Consider the following 19,644-nt stretch of genomic DNA (forward strand, 5'->3'; position numbering starts at 1 on the left):
GGATAGAAGAACTAAGGCTGAAAAATTTGATACAGAGTCTTTTTAAAACAAAAAAAGTATTTGGCTTGAGGAATGCTCTATTCACTATATGAAAGGAACACAATTATGCAATGAGTAAATGTTTATCTCGGGTCCACTTTAAAAAAAAAAAAACGCTTTACTTTTCTTTGGAATGTGGCCACATAATTATGCCTAAAGGAAGTTGCTGAGTCAGATGCATGATGGGAGAGAACTTCTTATCCCTGCATCCATCAGCTTGCAGCTTCCTGTAGGCAAAGTCATGTGAGAAAAAGAAAGGAAAAGTTTTCAGCTTCAAAATAAAAATTACCATAGTAATGCCAAACACTTAAGCCTCTTTGCCACCAAGACGTTGCGTTAGATGCGACGTTCAGGTCGCATAATGTGCCCCTAACGCAACGTATGGTGGTGTTTAAGTTGGACGTCAGATTGAGCCGCGTTATGCGGCTCTTGATGCATCCGTGATGCCGTGATGCGTACTTTTTGACGCATGCGGACCACGTGGTCCCGCCAGCCAATCGCCGCACAAAGCGGCCGCTCCAGGAAGTAAACACTGCACCTCACACAGTGCAGTGAATATTAACCACTTCCCGACCGCCTAACGCACAGAGGCGGCCAGGAAGTGGACCCCACAAGGACCAGCTCATGCCCAAAGGCGGCGGTCCTTGTAGGGGCATGGGCGGAGCGATCGCGTCATGCGTGACGCGATCCTCCGCCTCCGCCTGGCGCCGCTCACCCGCCGCAACATCCCGCCGGCCATACGGAAGCGCCGGCGGGATGTTAAGTCCGCGATCGCCGCATACAAAGTGTATAATACACTTTGTAATGTTTACAAAGTGTATTATACAGACTGCCTCCTGCCCTGGTGGTCCCAGTGTCCGAGGGACCACCAGGGCAGGCTGCAGCCACCCTAGTCTGCACCCAAGCACACTGATTTCCCCCGCCTCAGATCGCCCACAGCACCCATCAGGACCCCCCCTGCCCACCCCCCAGACCCCTGTTTGCACCCAATCACCCCCCTAATCACCCATCAATCACTCCCTGTCACTATCTGTCAACGCTATTTTTTTTTTTATCCCCTCCCCTCCCCCCTGCTGATCACCCCCCCCCCCCCCCAGTGTACTGTATGCATCTATCCCCCTGATCACCTGTCAATCACCCATCAATCACCCCCTGTCACTGCCACCCATCAATCAGCCCCTAACCTGCCCCTTGCGGGCAATCTGATCACCCACCCACACCAATAGATCGCCCGCAGATCCGACATCAGATCACCACCCAAGCGCAGTGTTTACATCTATTGTCTCCTCTAAACACCCACTAATTACCCATCAATCACCCCCTATCACCACCTGTCACTGTTACCCATCAGATCAGACCCTAATCTGCCTCTTGCGGGCACCCAATCACCCGCCTACACGCTCAGATTGCCCTTAGACCCCCCCTTATCAATTCGCCAGTGCAATATTTACATCTGTTCTCCCCTGTAATAACCCACTAATTACCTGTCAATCACCTATCAATCACCCATCAATCACCCCCTGTCACTGCCACCCATCAATCACCCCCTGTCACTGCCACCCATCAATCAGCCCCTAACCTGCCCCTTGCGGGCAATCTGATCACCCACCCACACCAATAGATCGCCCGCAGATCCGATGTCCGATCACCTCCCAAGTGCAGTGTTTACATCTATTCTCTACCCTAAACACCCACTAATTACCCATCAATCACCCCCTATCACCACCTGTCACTGTTACCCATCAGATCAGACCCTAATCTGCCTCTTGCGGGCACCCAATCACCCGCCTACATGCTCAGATTGCCCTTAGACCCCCCCTTATCAATTCGCCGGTGCAATATTTACATCTGTTCTCCCCTGTAATAACCCACTAATTACCTGTCAATCACCTGTCAATCACCTATCAATCACCCATCAATCACCCCTGTCACTGCCACCCATCAATCACCCCCTGTCACTGCCACCCATCAATCAGCCCCTAACCTGCCCCTTGCGGGCAATCTGATCACCCACCCACACCAATAGATCGCCCGCAGATCCGACGTCTGATCACCTCCCAAGTGCAGTGTTTACATCTGTTCTCCACCCTAAACACCCACTAATTACCTATCAATCACCCCCTGTCACTGCTACCTATCAGATTAGACCCCTATCTGCCCCTAGGGCACTCAATCACCCGCCCACACCCTCAGAACGCCCTCAGACCCCAGTCCTGATCACCTCGCCAGTGCATTGCTTGCATCTATTCCCCCCTCTAATCACACCTTGAGACACCCATCAATCACCTCCTGTCACCCCCTAGCACACCTAACCATCAGATCAGGCCCTAATTTGCCCCGTGTGGGCTCCTGATCACTCGGCCAAACCCTCAGATCCCCCTCAGACCCCCTTCCGATCACCTCCCCAGTGCATTGATTGCATCTATTTTCCCCTCTAACCACCCCCTGAGACACCCATCAATCACCTCCTGTCACCCCCCTAGCACTCCTATCCATCAGATCAGGCCCAATACAACCTGTCATCTAAAAGGCCACCCTGCTTATGACCGGTTCCACAAAATTCGCCCCCTCATAGACCACCTGTCATCAAAATTTGCAGATGCTTATACCCCTGAACAGTCATTTTGAGACATTTGGTTTCCAGACTACTCATGGTTTTGGGCCCGTAAAATGCCAGGGCGGTATAGGAACCCCACAAGTGACCCCATTTTAGAAAAAAAGACACCAAGGTATTCTGTTAGGTGTATGACGAGTTCATAGAAGATTTTATTTTTTGTCAAAAGTTAGCGGAAATTGATTTTGTTTTTTTTTTCACAAAGTGTCATTTTTCACTAACTTGTGACAAAAAATAAAATCTTCTATGAACTCGCCATACACCAAACGGAATACCTTGGGGTGTCTTCTTTCTAAAATGGGGTCACTTGTGGGGTTCCTATACTGCCCTGGCATTTTAGGGGCCCTAAACCGCGAGGAGTAGTCTAGAAAACAAATGCCTCAAAATGACCTGTGAATAGGACGTTGGGCCCCTTAGCGCACCTAGGCTGCAAAAAAAGTGTCACACATGTGGTACCGCCGTACTCAGGAGAAGTAGTATAATGTGTTTTGGGGTGTATTTTTACACATACCCATGCTGGGTGGGAGAAATCTCTCTGTAAATGGACAATTGTGTGTAAAAAAAAATAAAACAATTGTCATTTACAGAGATATTTCTCCCACCCAGCATGGGTATGTGTAAAAATACACCCCAAAACACATTATACTACTTCTCCTGAGTACGGCGGTACCACATGTGTGGCACTTTTTTACACCCTAAGTATGCTAAGGGGCCCAAAGTCCAATGAGTACCTTTAGGATTTCACAGGTCATTTTTGTTTCAAGACTACTCCTCACGGTTTAGGGACCCTAAAATGCCAGGGCAGTATAGGAACCCCACAAATGACCCCATTTGAGAAAGAAGACACCCCAAGGTATTCTGTTAGGAGTATGGCGAGTTCATAGAAGATTTTATTTTTTGTCACAAGTTAGCGGAAAATGACACTTTGTGAAAAAAAACAATTAAAATCAATTTCTGCTAACTTGTGACAAAAAAATAAAAACTTCTATGAACTCACCATACTCCTAACGGAATACTTTGGGGTGTCTTCTTTCTCAAATGGGGTCATTTGTGGGGTTCCTATACTGTCCTGGCATTTTAGGGGCCCTAAACCGTGAGGAGTAGTCTTGAAACAAAAATGACCTGTGAAATCCTAAAGGTACTCATTGGACTTTGGGCCCCTTAGCGCAGTTAGGGTGCAAAAAAGTGCCACACATGTGGTATTGCCGTACTCGGGAGAAGTAGTATAATGTGTTTTGGGGTGTATTTTTACACATACCCATGCTGGGTGGGAGAAATACCTCTGTAAATGACAATCTTTTGATTTTTTTACACACAATTGTCCATTTACAGAGTTATTTCTCCCACCCAGCATGGGTATGTGTAAAAATACACCCCAAAACACATTGTACTACTTCTCCCGAGTACGGCGATACCACATGTGTGGCACTTTTTTGCACCCTAACTGCGCTAAGGGGCCCAAAGTCCAATGAGTACCTTTAGGATTTCACAGGTCATTTTGAGAAATTTTGTTTCAAGACTACTCCTCACGGTTTAGGGCCCCTAAAATGCCAGGACAGTATAGGAACCCCACAAATGAATCCATTTTAGAAAGAAGACACCCCAAGGTATTCTGTTAGTAGTACGGTGAGTTCATAGAAGATTTTATTTTTTGTCACAAGTTAGCGGAAATTGAATTTTATTGGTTTTTTTCAGAAAGTGTCATTTTCCGCTAACTTGTGACAAAAAATAAAATCTTCTATGAACTCACCGTACTACTAACGGAATACCTTGGGGTGTCTTCTTTCTAAAATGGGGTCATTTGTGGGGTTCCTATACTGTCCTGGCATTTTAGGGGCCCTAAACCGTGAGGAGTAGTCTAGAAAACAAATGTCTGAAAATGACCTGTGAAATCCTAAAGGTACTCATTGGACTTTGGGCCCCTTAGCGCAGTTAGGGTGCAAAAAAGTGCCACACATGTGGTATCGCCGTACTCAGGAGAAGTAGTATAATGTGTTTTGGGGTGTATTTTTACACATACCCATGCTGAGTGGGAGAAAGATCTCTGTAAATGGACAATTGTGTGTAAAAAAATTTAAAAAATTGTCATTTACAGAGATATTTCTCCCACCCAGCATCGGTATGTGTAAAAATACACCCCAAAACACATTATACTACTTCTACTGAGTACGGCAATACCACATGTGTGGCACTTTTTTGCACCCTAACTGCGCTAAGGGGCCCAAAGTCCAATGAGCACCTTTAGGCTTTACAGGGGTGCTTACAAATTAGCACCTTCCAAATTGTGAGGACAGTAAACACACCCCACAAATGACCCCATTTTGTAAAGTAGACACTTCAAGGTATTCAGAGAGGGGCATGGTGAGTCCATGGCAGATTTCATTTTTTTTTTGGTGCAAGTTAGAAGAAATGGAAACTTTTTTTTTTGTCACAAAGTGTCATTTTCCGCTTACTTGTGACAAAAAATAATATCTTCTATGAACTCACTATGCCTCTCAGTGAATACTTTGGGATGTCTTCTTTCCAAAATGGGGTCATTTGGGGGGTATTTATACTATCCTGGAATTCTAGCCCCTCATGAAACATGACAGGCGGTCAGAAAAGTCATAGATGCTTGAAAATGGGAAAATTCACTTTTTGCACCATAGTTTGTAAACGCTATAACTTTTACCCAAACCAATAAATATAGGCTGAATGGGTTTTTTTTAATCAAAAACATGTTTGTCCACATTTTTCGCGCTGCATGTATACAGAAATTTTACTTTATTTGAAAAATGTCAGCACAGAAAGTTAAAAAAATCATTTTTTTGCCAAAATTCATGTCTTTTTTGATGAATATAATAAAAAGTAAAAATCGCAGGAGCAATCAAATAGCACCAAAAGAAAGCTTTATTAGTGACAAGAAAAGGAGCCAAAATTCATTTAGGTGGTAGGTTGTATGAGCGAGCAATAAACCGTGAAAGCTGCAGTGGTCTGAATGGGAAAAAAAGTGGCCGGTCCTTAAGGGGGGTAAAGCCCTAGGTCCTCAAGTGGTTAATTAGCCATGTGGCTGGTCGCAATAGCGGACTCTCCCCTCCTCCTCCAACATTACTGAGCATGTGCAAACAGTCTAATGCGGCATAGCCGTGTATAACGTACTGCATGCAGTACTTTCACTTAACGCGTAGCGTTACACTGTAACGCAACGTGGGCACTGTGAACAGCCCATTGAGTTTTCATAACTGTGTGTTGGGCTGCGTTACAGGCTGCTCTAACGTGCGCCTGTAACGTCCCACTGTTAAAGCAGCCTCAACGCTAGATTTTGGGCTACGTATTCATTTCAGATGAGTATATGTTGTAGCTGTAGAAAAGAAACCTACCTTTGTGTAAATACTTTTGAAGGCATCTATGATTCCATTGTATCTGTGCTCTCCTTTTACTTGAAATGCAAGACGTGCTCTGACCATATCCAGTGGATAAGTGCACATAACTGCAGTAATACCTAAAATACAGAAAAATCATCTGTGACAGCGGCCGTGCTGAAATTAATTTACAAAAAAATAATCCATTTCCGTTTTAGAGGCGTTTTCTCGTTGATTAGAGAAAGGACAATGGAATAGAGAGACATTGTACTGGCAGCATTCACATGTAATGGCAAATGCAGGCAACTGAAACCCCTGCTTTTCATTTGCTTAGGCAAGAGCATTATGGCCCCACCTGAGCCATGAAAACTGATTTACATATATTAAAAAGAAAACACATTCCAGAGAGGAAGGTGTAAACTGCTGAATTATTTATCAGGGGATTGGATATCAAACCTTCTCTACAAGTATGTCCAACTAAAGGATGCAAAGTAGCCATTAAATCCCTCACCTTTGTCTTCCAGCAGGAACAATCAGTTACAGGAATAATGCAGAAGGGTGAGAAACAATGGCTGCTGCTTTCCATATGCATTTTATTACATGTAGTGCCTATAACTGCTCTGCATAGAATGACTAGCACAGTTATGCTGGGAATACACCATACAATTTTCTGTTATGCTGGGAGTACACGGTACGCTTCTGTACCGTTTATCGAGCCGCACGATAGATTCCGGCGCGTCCCCGCGGGCACTTCTTATCTTCTTTTCGTTTTATTCTATTGTTCTGCCCGCCGGTATAGAGTGCAGAATCGATCTGGCAGGGTATCGGACGCGTCGGATATTATCAATTGAGCCATCAGTGGCTCGATACACAGTACAGAAACGTACCGTGTATTCCCAGCATTAGATTTACCTGCCAGATAGATAAAGTTCAACATGTTGGAAATGTATCTATCTTACCATCTATCTGCCAAGCAATTAAGGCCCATATACACGTCCGTTTTTTGCGAACGTCGGGTCACGAAAAACGGACGTGTGTATGGGCCTTAAGGCATTGTGCTACTCAGCAGGAGATAAACAGAAGACAATGCACCAGAGATAATGACCATTCTCTACAGAAAATAATCTAATTATGCATTCTAACAGAAAATCTAACAGAAAAATCTAAAGCCGCATCTACACGCGTAGATGCGGCCGCGAGGTTTCTTATCAATCGAGCCGCTGATGCGGCTCGATTGATAAGATCCGACAGGACGGATCTTGCTTCCGCCGATTCCCTGCTCGCTCCCCGCGAGGGGACAATGGCAGGGAATCGAGCGGAAGATAAGCGGCGCCGGCGGGGACGAGCGGAGAATCGAATCCGGCGCACGCGCGGCGAGCGGGGACGTGGCGGGCACGTGCGGGGATGCGGAAGAGGCGATCCAGCGGCTAATCCAGCCGCCGGATCGCCGCCTCATCTACACGTGTAGATGAGGCTTAACAGAAGAATCTAACAGAAAATTGTATGGTGGCTGTGTTCCCTCTTGAGCAGAGAACAGACTCTTTTGTCCATTCTCCACTCATCACTAGACAGTAAACAGCTCGTGTTTTATAAATAGGAACTTGTCACACTGCAACGTATCCACGGGATCCGGTACAGTAATGCTGGGTACACACGATGCGTTTCCGCGTCGAATGCGCCGCTCGATTCGATTATTTCCGAGCATTTCCGAGCGCATTTCGATTATTTTTAGGTCGAATGCCATGTAAAGTATGGCAAATCAACCTAACGATCCATCAAAACGCGAATCGGACATGTCGGAAATAATCGAGTTGATGCGAATCGAGCGGCGCATCGAACGCGGAAACGCATTGTGTGTACCCAGCATAAGTGGGCCGCATTTCTGTGCAGTCCGTGATAATCCCGGGCAGGCAGGCTCCAGCTGGACCATCAGAGTGGACACTACACTGTCCGCTCTCGCTGGCCGCACGTGATCTGGCAGCAGGTGGGAACAGAGGCTATACATCATGATTTTGAGGGTCAATTTACCTTTTGATCCGATAATACTATCGGGTGGGAACTGATACTGCAACATAGCCACACACTCAATCTTTTGCTCAATTTCTAGCCATAATCAGTCAAAAGGATCAATCGCAAATGCTGCAAAAGCTCAATTAGGTGCACGGTGATAATTGTGTTAGATATCCCGACGATCTATGGGCCCCTGGCCGGCGTCCCCCCAGTTGTCTATGTCCCCCCCCCCATGGCTGTGTGCAGTGTTATGGGCTCACCTGTCACACCATCGCAAATCCTAGCCTTCTTCAGTGTCCAGCGTCACCGTGAGTGCCTGTGTCACATGACACTGGCGCATGGAGCAACATCACTACACGCGTCAGTGTCATGTGGTACAGATACTTGGGGTGACGCCAGACACCAAAGGAGGCCAGGATCCACCTGTAACAGATGAGCCTTCAACAATGCACACGGGTGGGGGGGGGGGATTGGAGGACACATACACACTTGGGAGGAGCAGTGAAAGGAAGATTTCCAGTCGATTTCATCCTGAAATCTATTGGAAATCTGTGTGCAGTATATGGGCAGGCAATAAATCCCTCGCTGATCAGATTCAATCTAGTGGTTGATCTGATGGCACATCAAGTGATGTATGGCCATCTTAAAGGTGCCCATACACTGGCAGGTGACCACCAGATTTCATCATCAGATAGATCCCTCACTGATCAGAGAGGTCTATTTGCAGTCTGTGCAGCCTCCTTTGCCTGCCACGGCCAGTGTTGCCAACTCATCCCTTTATTTACTGACACGCATGAATTAAACAGGTTTCGGGGCTAGGTAGATGCAGTTAAGGCACTGATTATGTGTAAGAAGCCCCAGAACCTGTATAACTTAGATGTGTCAGTAATTAAAGGGATGAGTTGGCAACACTGGCCACGGCCCCCCAGGTCTCCCCCATGTAATCGGTTTTCCTTGGGCCTGTGGTGAGAGTTGAAGCGGTGCTCTCACTTACCTGTCCGCTGGTGCGCTTCTCCTGTATCTTCTCTCCATCACTGCCAGGATGCCTGGACCCCATCACCCAATGGCACGTGTGTGACCATATACGGTAAGTCATCAGGTCAAGGGGTACAGGCATCTGGCAGCAATGGAGAGAAGACAAAGGACAAGTGAGCTTAAAGAGAAACTGTAACCAAGAATTGACCTTCATCCCAATCAGTAGCTGATACCCCCTTTCCCATGAGAAATCTTTTCCTTTTCACAAACTGATCACCATGGCTGATATTGTGGTGAAACCCCTCCCACAGTGTGATGTCAGGACCATGGTTCTGACATCACAGTGGGAACCTTGTTGCATTGTGGGAAATAACAGCTGTTTACAGCTGCTTCTAACTGCCAAAAAGCAAGCAGCTTCTACTTCTACTGACATCTCCTGCCAGCAGTAAAAATGTCACCATGTGATAATTATCAGAATGTAAATCAGGGAGAGAAAAGATTTTACAATGGGCAAATACTGACTAAATCATTTATACATAATTATTGTAAAAATGAAGCACTTTTTTATTACATTATTTTCACTGGAGTTCCTCTTTAAGCACAGCCACAACACTCACCACAGGCCCAGGGGGGAGGACACATTACAAATGGGGGAGACTTGACCACCCCATTTTGAACGAGATCTCCCCAGCATACTAGATCAATAGTTTGGATTGACTTTGTCCAAAAATAAATCAAAATTACAATTAGACGGCCACCTTGCGGCATGGATCTCTAGCAGATTCCATTATTTATTATGTTCTCAGCCAAAGACCTAGCTAGCATGTGTGCAGACACCTCCCCTGAGGTTGCTAATGATCCGCTGCTAAACAACCACTATAGACACAAATCTCCCATAGGAGTATTACAGCTGCTACGGTAGCAAGGTTTGAGTAAAAAGAAAAGAAAATACGTAATATGATAGACACTAAAATACGGTGTATTCTGGGATTTGGCCCTGACCAAATATGAGACTTGTTTCTTTTATGCCACTAATTTAAGCACATACAGATATTTATGCCAGTAAGGGCCCATTCACACTAGCGCAATTAGCACGCGATTCCCGCTAATCACCAAAGTTCTAGCGCTTCTTAAAGCGCTAGCGCAATTATAACTATATGGCAGTAATTTCACTGCCACGATTACCCCCTGATCGCGGGCATTTCACATTTAATGGCAATTGGGTGCAATCGCAGTACAATGCTTAAAGTGAACCTCCGGCCTAAAAATCTACTCAGCAGCACTGAAAAGGCTTGATGTTTCTTTAACAGTTTCACGGCATCGGAACTTTGTTTTTCTTATAGAAGCCTTATTTTTAGCTGCATTTTTAGCTAAGCTCCGCCCCATCAAAGAAAACTGCCCGGGCTTTTTTTCCCTGATGCTGTGCAAAGCATGATGGGATTTCCTATGTTGTTATTCACATTGCCTAGCAACTGGGAGGAGTGATCAGCACACAGGACAGTTGGAACTGTGTCTTATGCTCCCTGTCACCTCCTTTCAACCAAAAAGATGGCTGCCCTCATGACATCACAAACATTTGCCTGTTCACAAACAAGCGCTGGTCACGATAGTCGGAAATAGCGAGTGTTTAGTGATTTTACCGCGCTAATTGCAGTAAAATCCCCAGCGCAAAATGCTTAGCGCTAAGCGTTTTGCTACTTTCAAGTGTGAATGGACCCTTATTGGTGTTATTAGGACTTTCAGTTAGCCTTGACCTGTTGATATCGTACCTGCCATGGATCCGGCCAGCAATCTGTGCAAATGTTCCGACCTGTTAATTTTTTTGCGTACTAACTGTAAAAGAAGAAAAAGAAACAACTGTTTATGTGGCATAAGTAAGTCACATCTAAGCTGAACAGACTGAAGAGAAATATGAAGGCGCAGATGAGTTAGATAATCCGGACAATAGTCATCTTTCTTCTCTGTGAATCCACACTGCAGACTCATTTACCAGCTTCCTGGGTACATCCATGTCAAGAAGCGTCGCATTATCTCCACTCCAGAAACAACAATTCCATATAGAATACTTATATAGAGAGCTGGAGATGTGAAGATCCTTAGCAATACATTGCTTGAAACCTTCACTTTTCAGTACGAAGGTAAAATGGAAAACAAAGAGTGAGCTCACAAAAGGTGGACATGCCAGAGAAGTGCCGCCACATGTACCAGGCCGGTGTATGGGTAAACTTATCCCACTTACATGAGAACGCCTCATTAAAAGAACTCCTGAAGTGAGAGGGATATGGAGGCTGATATATTTAATTCATTTCAAACAATGCAAATTGCCTGGCAGCCACGCGGATCCTTCTGTCTTTAGTAATGTCTGAATCACACACCTGAAACAAGCATGCAGCAAATCCTGTCAGAGCACCGGATTTGCAAGCTTGTTCAGGATCTATGAGCAAAGCCCAATCTACACGATACGATTCTTTGTACGAATCGATTACGATTCTATTTACGATTCAATTAAATCCAACATGTCCAATCAGGATTCGATGCAATTCAATTTGCCATGGTTTTGCAATTGCAAATCGAACTAAATCGAATCCCGATCGGACATGTCGGATTTAATAGAATCGTAAATAGAATCGTAATCGAATTGTACAAAGAATCGTATCGTGTAGATTGGGCTTAAAGGTATTAGAGAGAAAGGAGCGGCAGGGCAGCCAGGCAGTCTGCATTGTTTAAAAAAAACTCTGTAACTACAAAAATTTCCCCTGGGGGTACTCACCTCGCTAGGGGAAAGCCTCCGGATCCGATCGAGGCTTCCCCCGTCCTCCTGTGCCCCACGGCTGCGGAGATAACCCCCCCCCCCCCGAACAGCAGGGATGTAATATTTACCTTCCCGGCTCCAGTGCAGGCGCAGTATCCGCTCTCCGCTTGGAGATAGGCGGAAATACCCGATCGTTACGGCCCGCTCTACTGCGCAGGTGCAAGTCTCCTGCGCCTCCGTAGTAGAGCGGACCCGACTTCGTGCTGAGAGCCGCAACAGCGCCCCCGCTGGAGCCAGGAAAGGTAAATAAATCAAGGCTTGTCAGGGGAGGATTCCGGGACTCTTCGGGGGAGCCAGCGCTGGACTGCCTGCAGCTACAGGAGTGGGGGGAGCCTCATTGGGACCCTGAGGCTTCCCCCTCCCGAGGCAAGTACCCACCAGGCAAACTTTTTTTTGTTACAGTCTCTTTAAAGAAATCAAAATGTCAGCCTCCATATCGCTCTCTCCCCCTTGTGTCTTGCTGTGCCTCTTACTTCATGCTCTCCTCCAGCGTGTCTCACGTGGTCCGCAGTGATCACTGACCTCCTCTCTCCTTTCACTGTTGCCCCTAGTGGTTGCTTCCCCTGAACGCGTCATTACGCGAGGCAGGAGTATCCAGCAGGAGTACAGTAGAGAGAGAGGATGTCGGTGATCGCTGCGGACCAGGTGAGACATGATGCGGCTTCTGCTGCTCCTACTCTGGTAAAGAAACTGATCTGGAGGAGAGCAGAAGAGGTAGCCCCTGACTTTGTGACGTCATCGCGCGGATCAGCAGGCGTTCGTATTGGCGGGTCATTCGTATGTTGGGACTACCTGTATTGTGTTGTCACCCCTTATTATCATCGTCTGTAACCTTATTTATTGTCTAGTGCTGCGCAATATTTTGGAGCTATATAAATCTAATAATAATAATATATATATTATATATAAATAATAATAATGTCCCAAGTACAGTTAGTGTTGCCTGGAATGATTGTTTCAGGTGAATGTTTTGAAGACAATCGCAGCTCTATTTTGTCTGAGATGACTAAGAAAATGTGCTTTGGGTAATGAAAATAGAGCATAAGAAGCTGCCCTAAACTGTACTGATATCACAGCAAAAGTCGCTGTCATTCCTAAACCGCATCACCGAGACAAGTCCCCAATATCTTTATTTAATGGCACAAGATTATTTGTGGCAGTGCAAGATTTTATTTTTGTTTTGCATTTATCAGTATGTATCTTGGTGTATCCTTACGCTAGGTTCACACAATGGAATTTCTCGTTAGATCGAAGTGCTCCCGATTGATAATGAGTGCAGTACTGATCTGAAAATTCTTTCCGTTATCGATCTGGAGCAGATTTGGCATGTCTGAAATTACTGATTCAACCAGGGCTGTGGAGGCGGTACAAAAATCATCCGACTCCGACTCCTCAGTTTATGAAACCACCGACTCATGACTTTAACCTCGACTCCAGGTACCCAAAATCACTCCGACTCCGCAGCCCTTGATTCGACCTATCAATCTGATGGGAAATTGCATCGTGTGTACCTAGCATACAGCTGGCCATACATCTAGCAATTCTATGCTGGATAGTGCAATGGTTAAGGGCTCTGCCTCTGACACAGGAGACCTGGGTTCAAATCTCGGCTCTGCCTGTTCAGTAAGCCAACACCTATTTCAGTAAGGAGTTTCTTGGGCAAGTCTCCTTAACACTGCTACTGCTTGCTGAGTGCGCTCTAGTGGCTGCCTCGCAAGCGCTTTGAGTCCGACAGGAGAAAGGCGCTATACAAATACTGCAATTATTATTATTATTCAAAACGGATGAAAATCTCGGATGAAAGTGCCCCAGCAAGCATACCGATCGGGCCGACGTGGTCGATCAGGTGCGCGTTGATAACAGCGTGCAATATTGGGAACAGCAACAAATGTTACAGAACCCCCAGCCGCTGTACCCCTAAATTTTTGACAGGGAACACACTTACTTTCAGTTTTCTGCGCGCGTTTTTCTGCGTATGTTTTCTGCACACCGTGGCCTCAATTCACTAAGCTTTATCAAACACTTTATCAAACGTTTGATAATTTACCTCATAGGTAAAATCTAATTTTGAATTCACTAAGGTGTTATAGATTTATTGAACGTTTTATCGATAAAACATTCAATAAATATATAACACTTTGAATTCAAAATTATCAATGAGGTAAATTTTCAAACGTTTGATAAAGTGTTTGATAAAGCTCCGTGAATTGAGGCCCAAGTGTGTTTCTATGCAGAAAAACGTGCGTTTAGGGGGACAGTGACAGTAGTAATGTCAGAAGGCCAATTATTGAGAGATTTCATGCTGAAATCGATTGGGTATCGGCCTGTGGTGCATGGGCAACCTGACCAAAGAGAGAACTGTCTGTTGGTAGATCTCCCCATATATCGCTAGATGTATAGGCACCTTTACACAAGCGATTTCCCATCATCCTCCACACCTCATACAAATAGCCAAACAATCCCACTGCCATTTTGCAATGTTATTCACAGTGTCCTAATTTACATGCAATAGGCCACAATTGTTACAGGTTGTTCTAATGGATTCAGACAGCAGAATTCCCACTGTGCGCATTGCATAATGTGTGCGATTTGCAATGGACACTGTGTGCATTATATGCACGCAAATTCAAAGCTTGCATGCAGCAAGGTAGAATAACATGATGTGTTACAATGCAAAAGCTGTGAAAGCAATTACTGTATTATTATTATTTATATAGCGCCAACATAATACACAGTGCTGGACAATAAATACATACAATGGTACAAAGGATGACAGATGGAAGGTTACACAACAAAGGACAAAGCAAATGCTGAAAGCAACCAGCTTGTGCAACCACAGACATAAGATCATTGCTCAATCAGGCCAAAAACATATGAACTGGGTAACTAGTATCATCTCTGGTTTATGGGAATTTTGGGCTACAATGGGACCATAATTATCTGCGTTGAACTGAGTCAGTGTGTTTTCCAGCTTCCTTAAAGCTTACGCAGTTTGAACCCCTTTGGCGGTATTTCCGAGTTTAGCTCGGGGTTACTTTTAGCTGCAATTAGCAGTACCCCGAGTTACACTCGTGAAGAGTGCGCACCGAAGCTGTAGGATCACTCACCTCCCCGAAATACAGCAGCAGTAGCCCGCCTTCTCCATGTCCACCCAGGGTCCCATCGCTATGCAAACGTCGCCGTCTGTCACACGATGACAGAGGGAGATCTCAGCACAGGGATGCAGCCCCCCCACAGGGCAGGAGGTAGGCTTGCAGCAAGTGATCGGATCCGGTGGAGGTGAGTTATCAATGGGCTCCGCTGCACACTCTGCATGGGTGATGGGGGCCTCAAGCGACCGTTACTAAACCGGGGGGGCACTTCCTATCCACCTATACTAAAGGAGGAAGATTAGCAGTCTCTGGTTACCTGCACTGAGGGGAGGGGCTCTCTGGCTACCTATTACAGGGAGCACTTTCTGGCTACATAAACTGGTGGGGGTGCGGGCAATATCCTGGCTACCTATAAAAAGGGGGAACTCTCTGGCTACTTATACTAGGTGTATGGGGGGGGGCTATTTGTTACAGAGGGTAACACTCTGCACTCTGGCCACCTTTACTGGGGTCACCCTATGGCTCCCTGCACACTGCAAATCCGTTTTCCGATTCCGATTCCGTTTCCGATTCCGATTCCGTTTCCGATTTTCCTTGAATACATTCAACAGAAAAACGGATCAAAAAACGCAGCATGCAGTTAAGATTAAAAATCTGAATCGGAATCGGATGTAAAAACAGATTAAAAAGCGGAATCGGAATCTGAAATGCATGCAGTGTGCAAGAGGCCTATGGCTGACTAAACTAGGGGGGTGCACTCTGGCGGCTACCTACACTTGGGGCTCACTCGCAGGCTGCCTAAACTGCAGGGGGCTCTCTGGATAACTAAACTTGTGGAGGGCTGTCCATACTTAGCAGTCGGATTCTTTGCACAGAAAACATTGTCCCGCTTTTAGAAACTGAAAAGGAGAGAATCATACCGCTTAGGAGGTTAACGGATTATATATACACAATAAGCTGTTTATGTCTGGAACCCTGGCTTTCAAGCATGAAGTGAATATACTTCACATGGAGTATCTAAGGAAGCTTCTCTGGAGGGGAGATTTCCATGTCTGCGCCTCACAGAACAAATGGCTGCTGTAGCAGCAACAAGCCTGTTAGAAGCTATCTAATCATGCAGAGGATTTCATTGTTACAAAGTTCAGTAGGCAGGTGACTTTATATAATAAAGCACTGAGCTGTCCTTGAAACCTTGCCTAGCAACCAATACAGGTGTAATCTTTAGCTAATCAGAATCCTCCCTGCCTCCTAGTTATGGCATTTTATGACACTCACTTTTATAACTACAACATAAAATAAAGAGCTTAAATGTATACATTTGTAGGCCGGGTATTCTGCCTTTAGTCTTTAACAGTACACAAAATACATACATACATAGAGGATGATAAACAATAATAATAATAGTAATCCGTAACACACCAGAAATCTATTGGAAATTGATGTGCAATGTGTGGTAGGAATCAATTTCATCTGAATAAATTATTTTCAGAAATAAATCGATTGTTTTGGAACATTGGCTGGAAATCTGTGGCTAGCTTTAGTGCAAGTCTTCACCTGGCAGCAACCCAACAACTGCCAGGTTCTTCTTCCTCCTACAGATTTCTCTCTGCAGACAGGGCACCGCGTTTCAGACAAATAATCCAGTTCCCTGCATTAGATTATGGGAGGAGCATGGACCATACCACAAAACAAAAACTTACAGGGAAGTATGGCACCCACCCAGTGGCGGCGCCACGCTGGGGCTTACCCAGGCTTAAGCCCCAGCTGGCAACTCATTAGCCCCTCTCAAAGCCCCCCCGCCGCCGCCGGCTGTGTCCGACCCGACCTGGCTCGTCGTCACTCTCTGGCTGCATTGCAGTGAGTGGAGCCGAGGGCTGCCTGGGAGTCTGGGACTCTGGGAGGAGGGCGACTGGGCAAGGGCTTGAGCTGGCACCCACCCCAGCAGCGATCCCACGGACCCACCCACCCTGGCCGGCCGACATGTCCGCTTCCATTCTTCTGTCCCTGGGCCGGGCGCAGGCTCAGCTGAGTGAGTCACGCAGAGCGGCCCGCCCCAGGGGTAACGTGGTGGTGGCGACTCGCCGGCGTCGCGTATAGCGGCGTTATAAAAGTGTGACTGCGTCACAGTCAGACTCTCTCTGCGGGGCGGGCTAGTCACGCTGCCTGTGTGTGACACAGACACGGACACCCAGGCACCGACACACGGACAGTGGCAGCGGGGCTGGACTCTGGACCTGACAGCCAGGCTAGCCAGGCAGCAGGAGCAGGACTTGAAGTCGGAACTCCGCGAAAAGGTGGGTGCGGTGGGCGGTGGCTGTCCTCTCCCAGTCAACTGCCAAATTGTCTTTCTGCCGCAGCCCCCCCAGGCCTCCTGAGCCTAGCACCAGCAGCACCACCACCAACAACCCCCAGGCCTGACTCTGGGGCCCCAGCCCACCTACCAGTCCACCAGCCAGGCCTGAGCTGACCTTGGGCCCCCCATCCCACCATCACCAGCCAGGCCTGAGCTGCCCTGGGGCCCCCCATCCCACCACCACCAGCCAGGCCTGAGCTGCCCTGGGGGCTGGGGCCCCTCATCCCACCAGCCAGGCCTGAGGCCTTCCCACCAGGCCTGAGCTGCCCTGGGGCCCTCCATCCCACCACCATCAGCCAGGCCTGAGCTGCCCTGGGGCCCTCCATCCCACCACCACCAGCCAGGCCTGAGCTGCCCTGGGGCCCTCCATCCCACCACCACCAGCCAGGCCTGAGCTGCCCTGGGGCCCCCCATCCGACCATCACCAGCCAGGCCTTAGCTGTCCTGGGGCCCCCAGCCTCCCACCACCAGCCAGGCCTTAGCTGCCCTGGGGCCCCCAGCCACCCACCACCAGCCAGCCCTTAGCTGTCCTGGGGCCCCCAGCCTCCCACCACCAGCCAGCCCTTAGCTGCCCTGGGGCCCCCAGCCTCCCACCACCATCCAGCCCTTAGCTGCCCTGGGGCCCCCAGCCTCCCACCACCAGCCAGGCCTTAGCTGCCCTGGGGCCCCCAGCCTCCCACCACCAGCCAGGCCTTAGCTGCCCTGGGGCCCCCAGCCTCCCACCACCAGCCAGGCCTTAGCTGCCCTGGGGCCCCCAGCCTCCCACCACCAGCCAGGCCTTAGCTGCCCTGGGGCCCCCCAGCCTACCACCACCAGCCAGGCCTTAGCTGCCCTGGGGCCCCCCAGCCTACCACCACCAGCCAGGCCTTAGCTGCCCTGGGGCCCCCAGTCTACCACCACCAGCCAGGCCTTAGCTGCCCTGGGGCTCCCAGCCTACCACCACCAGCCAGGTCTCAGGCCTCCAGCCCACCACCGGCCAGGCCTGAGGTGCCCTGGGGCCCCCAGCCCACCATCACTAGCCTGACTACATATACTGGGGACAGCTATACGCCTGGCTACATATACTGGGGACACTGGCTGTCTGTCATTATGTGCTTTAACTGGTGAAACGCTGTCTCTCATTACATGCATTTACTGGGGAAACGCTGTCTGTCATTATGTGCATTAACTGGTGAAAAGCTGTCTCTTATGTGCATTTAATGGGGAAACTCTGTCTGTCATTATGTACATTAACTGGCGAAAAGCTGTCTCTTTATGTGCATTTACTGCAGAAACGCTGTCTGTCATTACGTGCATTTACTGGTGAAAAGCTGTCTCTTATGTGCATTTAATGGGGAAACGCTGTCTGTTATTACATGCATTTACTGGTGAAAAGCTGTCTGTCATTACGTGCATTTACTGGTGAAAAGCTGTCTGTCATTACGTGCGTTAGCTGGTGAAAAGCTGTCTCTTATGTGCATTTACTGGTAAAAAGCTGTCTCTTATGGGCATTAACTGGTGAAAGGCTGTCTGTCATGTGCATTAACTGGTGAAAAGCTGTCTCTTATGTGCATTTACTGGGGAAATGCTGTCTGTCATTATGTGCATTAACTGGTGAAAAGCTGTCCCTTATGTGCATTTACTGCGGAAACGCAGACTATCATTATGTGAATTAACTGGTGAAAAGCTGTCTCTTATATGCATTTAATGGGGAAACTGTCTGTCATTACATGCATTAACTGGTGAAAAGCAGGCTCTTATGTGCATTTACTGCAGAAACGCAGTCTGTCATTATGTGCATTAACTGGTGAAAAGCTGATTCTTATGTGCATTTACTGGTGAAAGGCTACCTGTCACTATGTGCGTTTACTTCATTTTTTTTCCATGTAACTACGTTAGCTGGTACAACTACATTACAGTTAGCCCCGCCCACATGACATCATGACCACGCCCAATTTTTCACCGCGGCGCCCCCCCCCCCCCCCCCCCCAAGCCCGGCCTGCCAGCCCTCGTGCCCCCTTTGAGCCCCCCCCAAAAATCTGAAGCTGGAGCCGCCACTGCACCCGCAGAACCCTTACTTCCCTGGAGACACCAGTCAGCAGATCAACTAATTTTCGGTGCCACCTTGGGCTGTAATGAAAATTACGGCTATAGCGACGCTCAGGGACTAATTGGGGCACCGTTGATTGCCGGAGCTCAAATAAGAAAAATATGAGGTAATTTGGCCACCAGCAAGGTCTCCTCCCCCATCCCCCCGAGTTGGGACAACTTTGAAGCGGAATAGTATTTAGAGTATTTTCTATTTTATTTGATTAGCCGCACCCAGGCTATGCATATACATAGGTTAGGATTTAGTTAGTGTTAGGCCCCTCCCATGGAGGATTGACTTCTTCGCAGTGGGAGAGACGAGTACTTAATAGGTTGCATGC

General features: G+C 47.5%; 1 protein-coding gene across 2 annotated transcripts in view; it reads right to left on the reverse strand.

The window, feature by feature from the left end:
- SLC25A16 (solute carrier family 25 member 16) overlaps positions 1 to 19,644 on the reverse strand; it is a 51,969-nt gene that overhangs the window by 19,253 nt on the left and 13,072 nt on the right. For both annotated transcript variants that reach the window (XM_068255231.1, XM_068255232.1), the window contains exons 5-6: positions 10,749 to 10,812; positions 6,013 to 6,134 (exon numbers count right to left, since the gene is read on the reverse strand). In XM_068255231.1, the coding sequence (XP_068111332.1) occupies positions 6,013 to 6,134; positions 10,749 to 10,812 (186 nt within the window). The remainder of the gene's footprint in view (positions 1 to 6,012; positions 6,135 to 10,748; positions 10,813 to 19,644) is intronic.

This window comes from Hyperolius riggenbachi, chromosome 10, assembly GCF_040937935.1.
Source record: "Hyperolius riggenbachi isolate aHypRig1 chromosome 10, aHypRig1.pri, whole genome shotgun sequence".
Classification (NCBI taxonomy): domain Eukaryota; kingdom Metazoa; phylum Chordata; class Amphibia; order Anura; family Hyperoliidae; genus Hyperolius; species Hyperolius riggenbachi.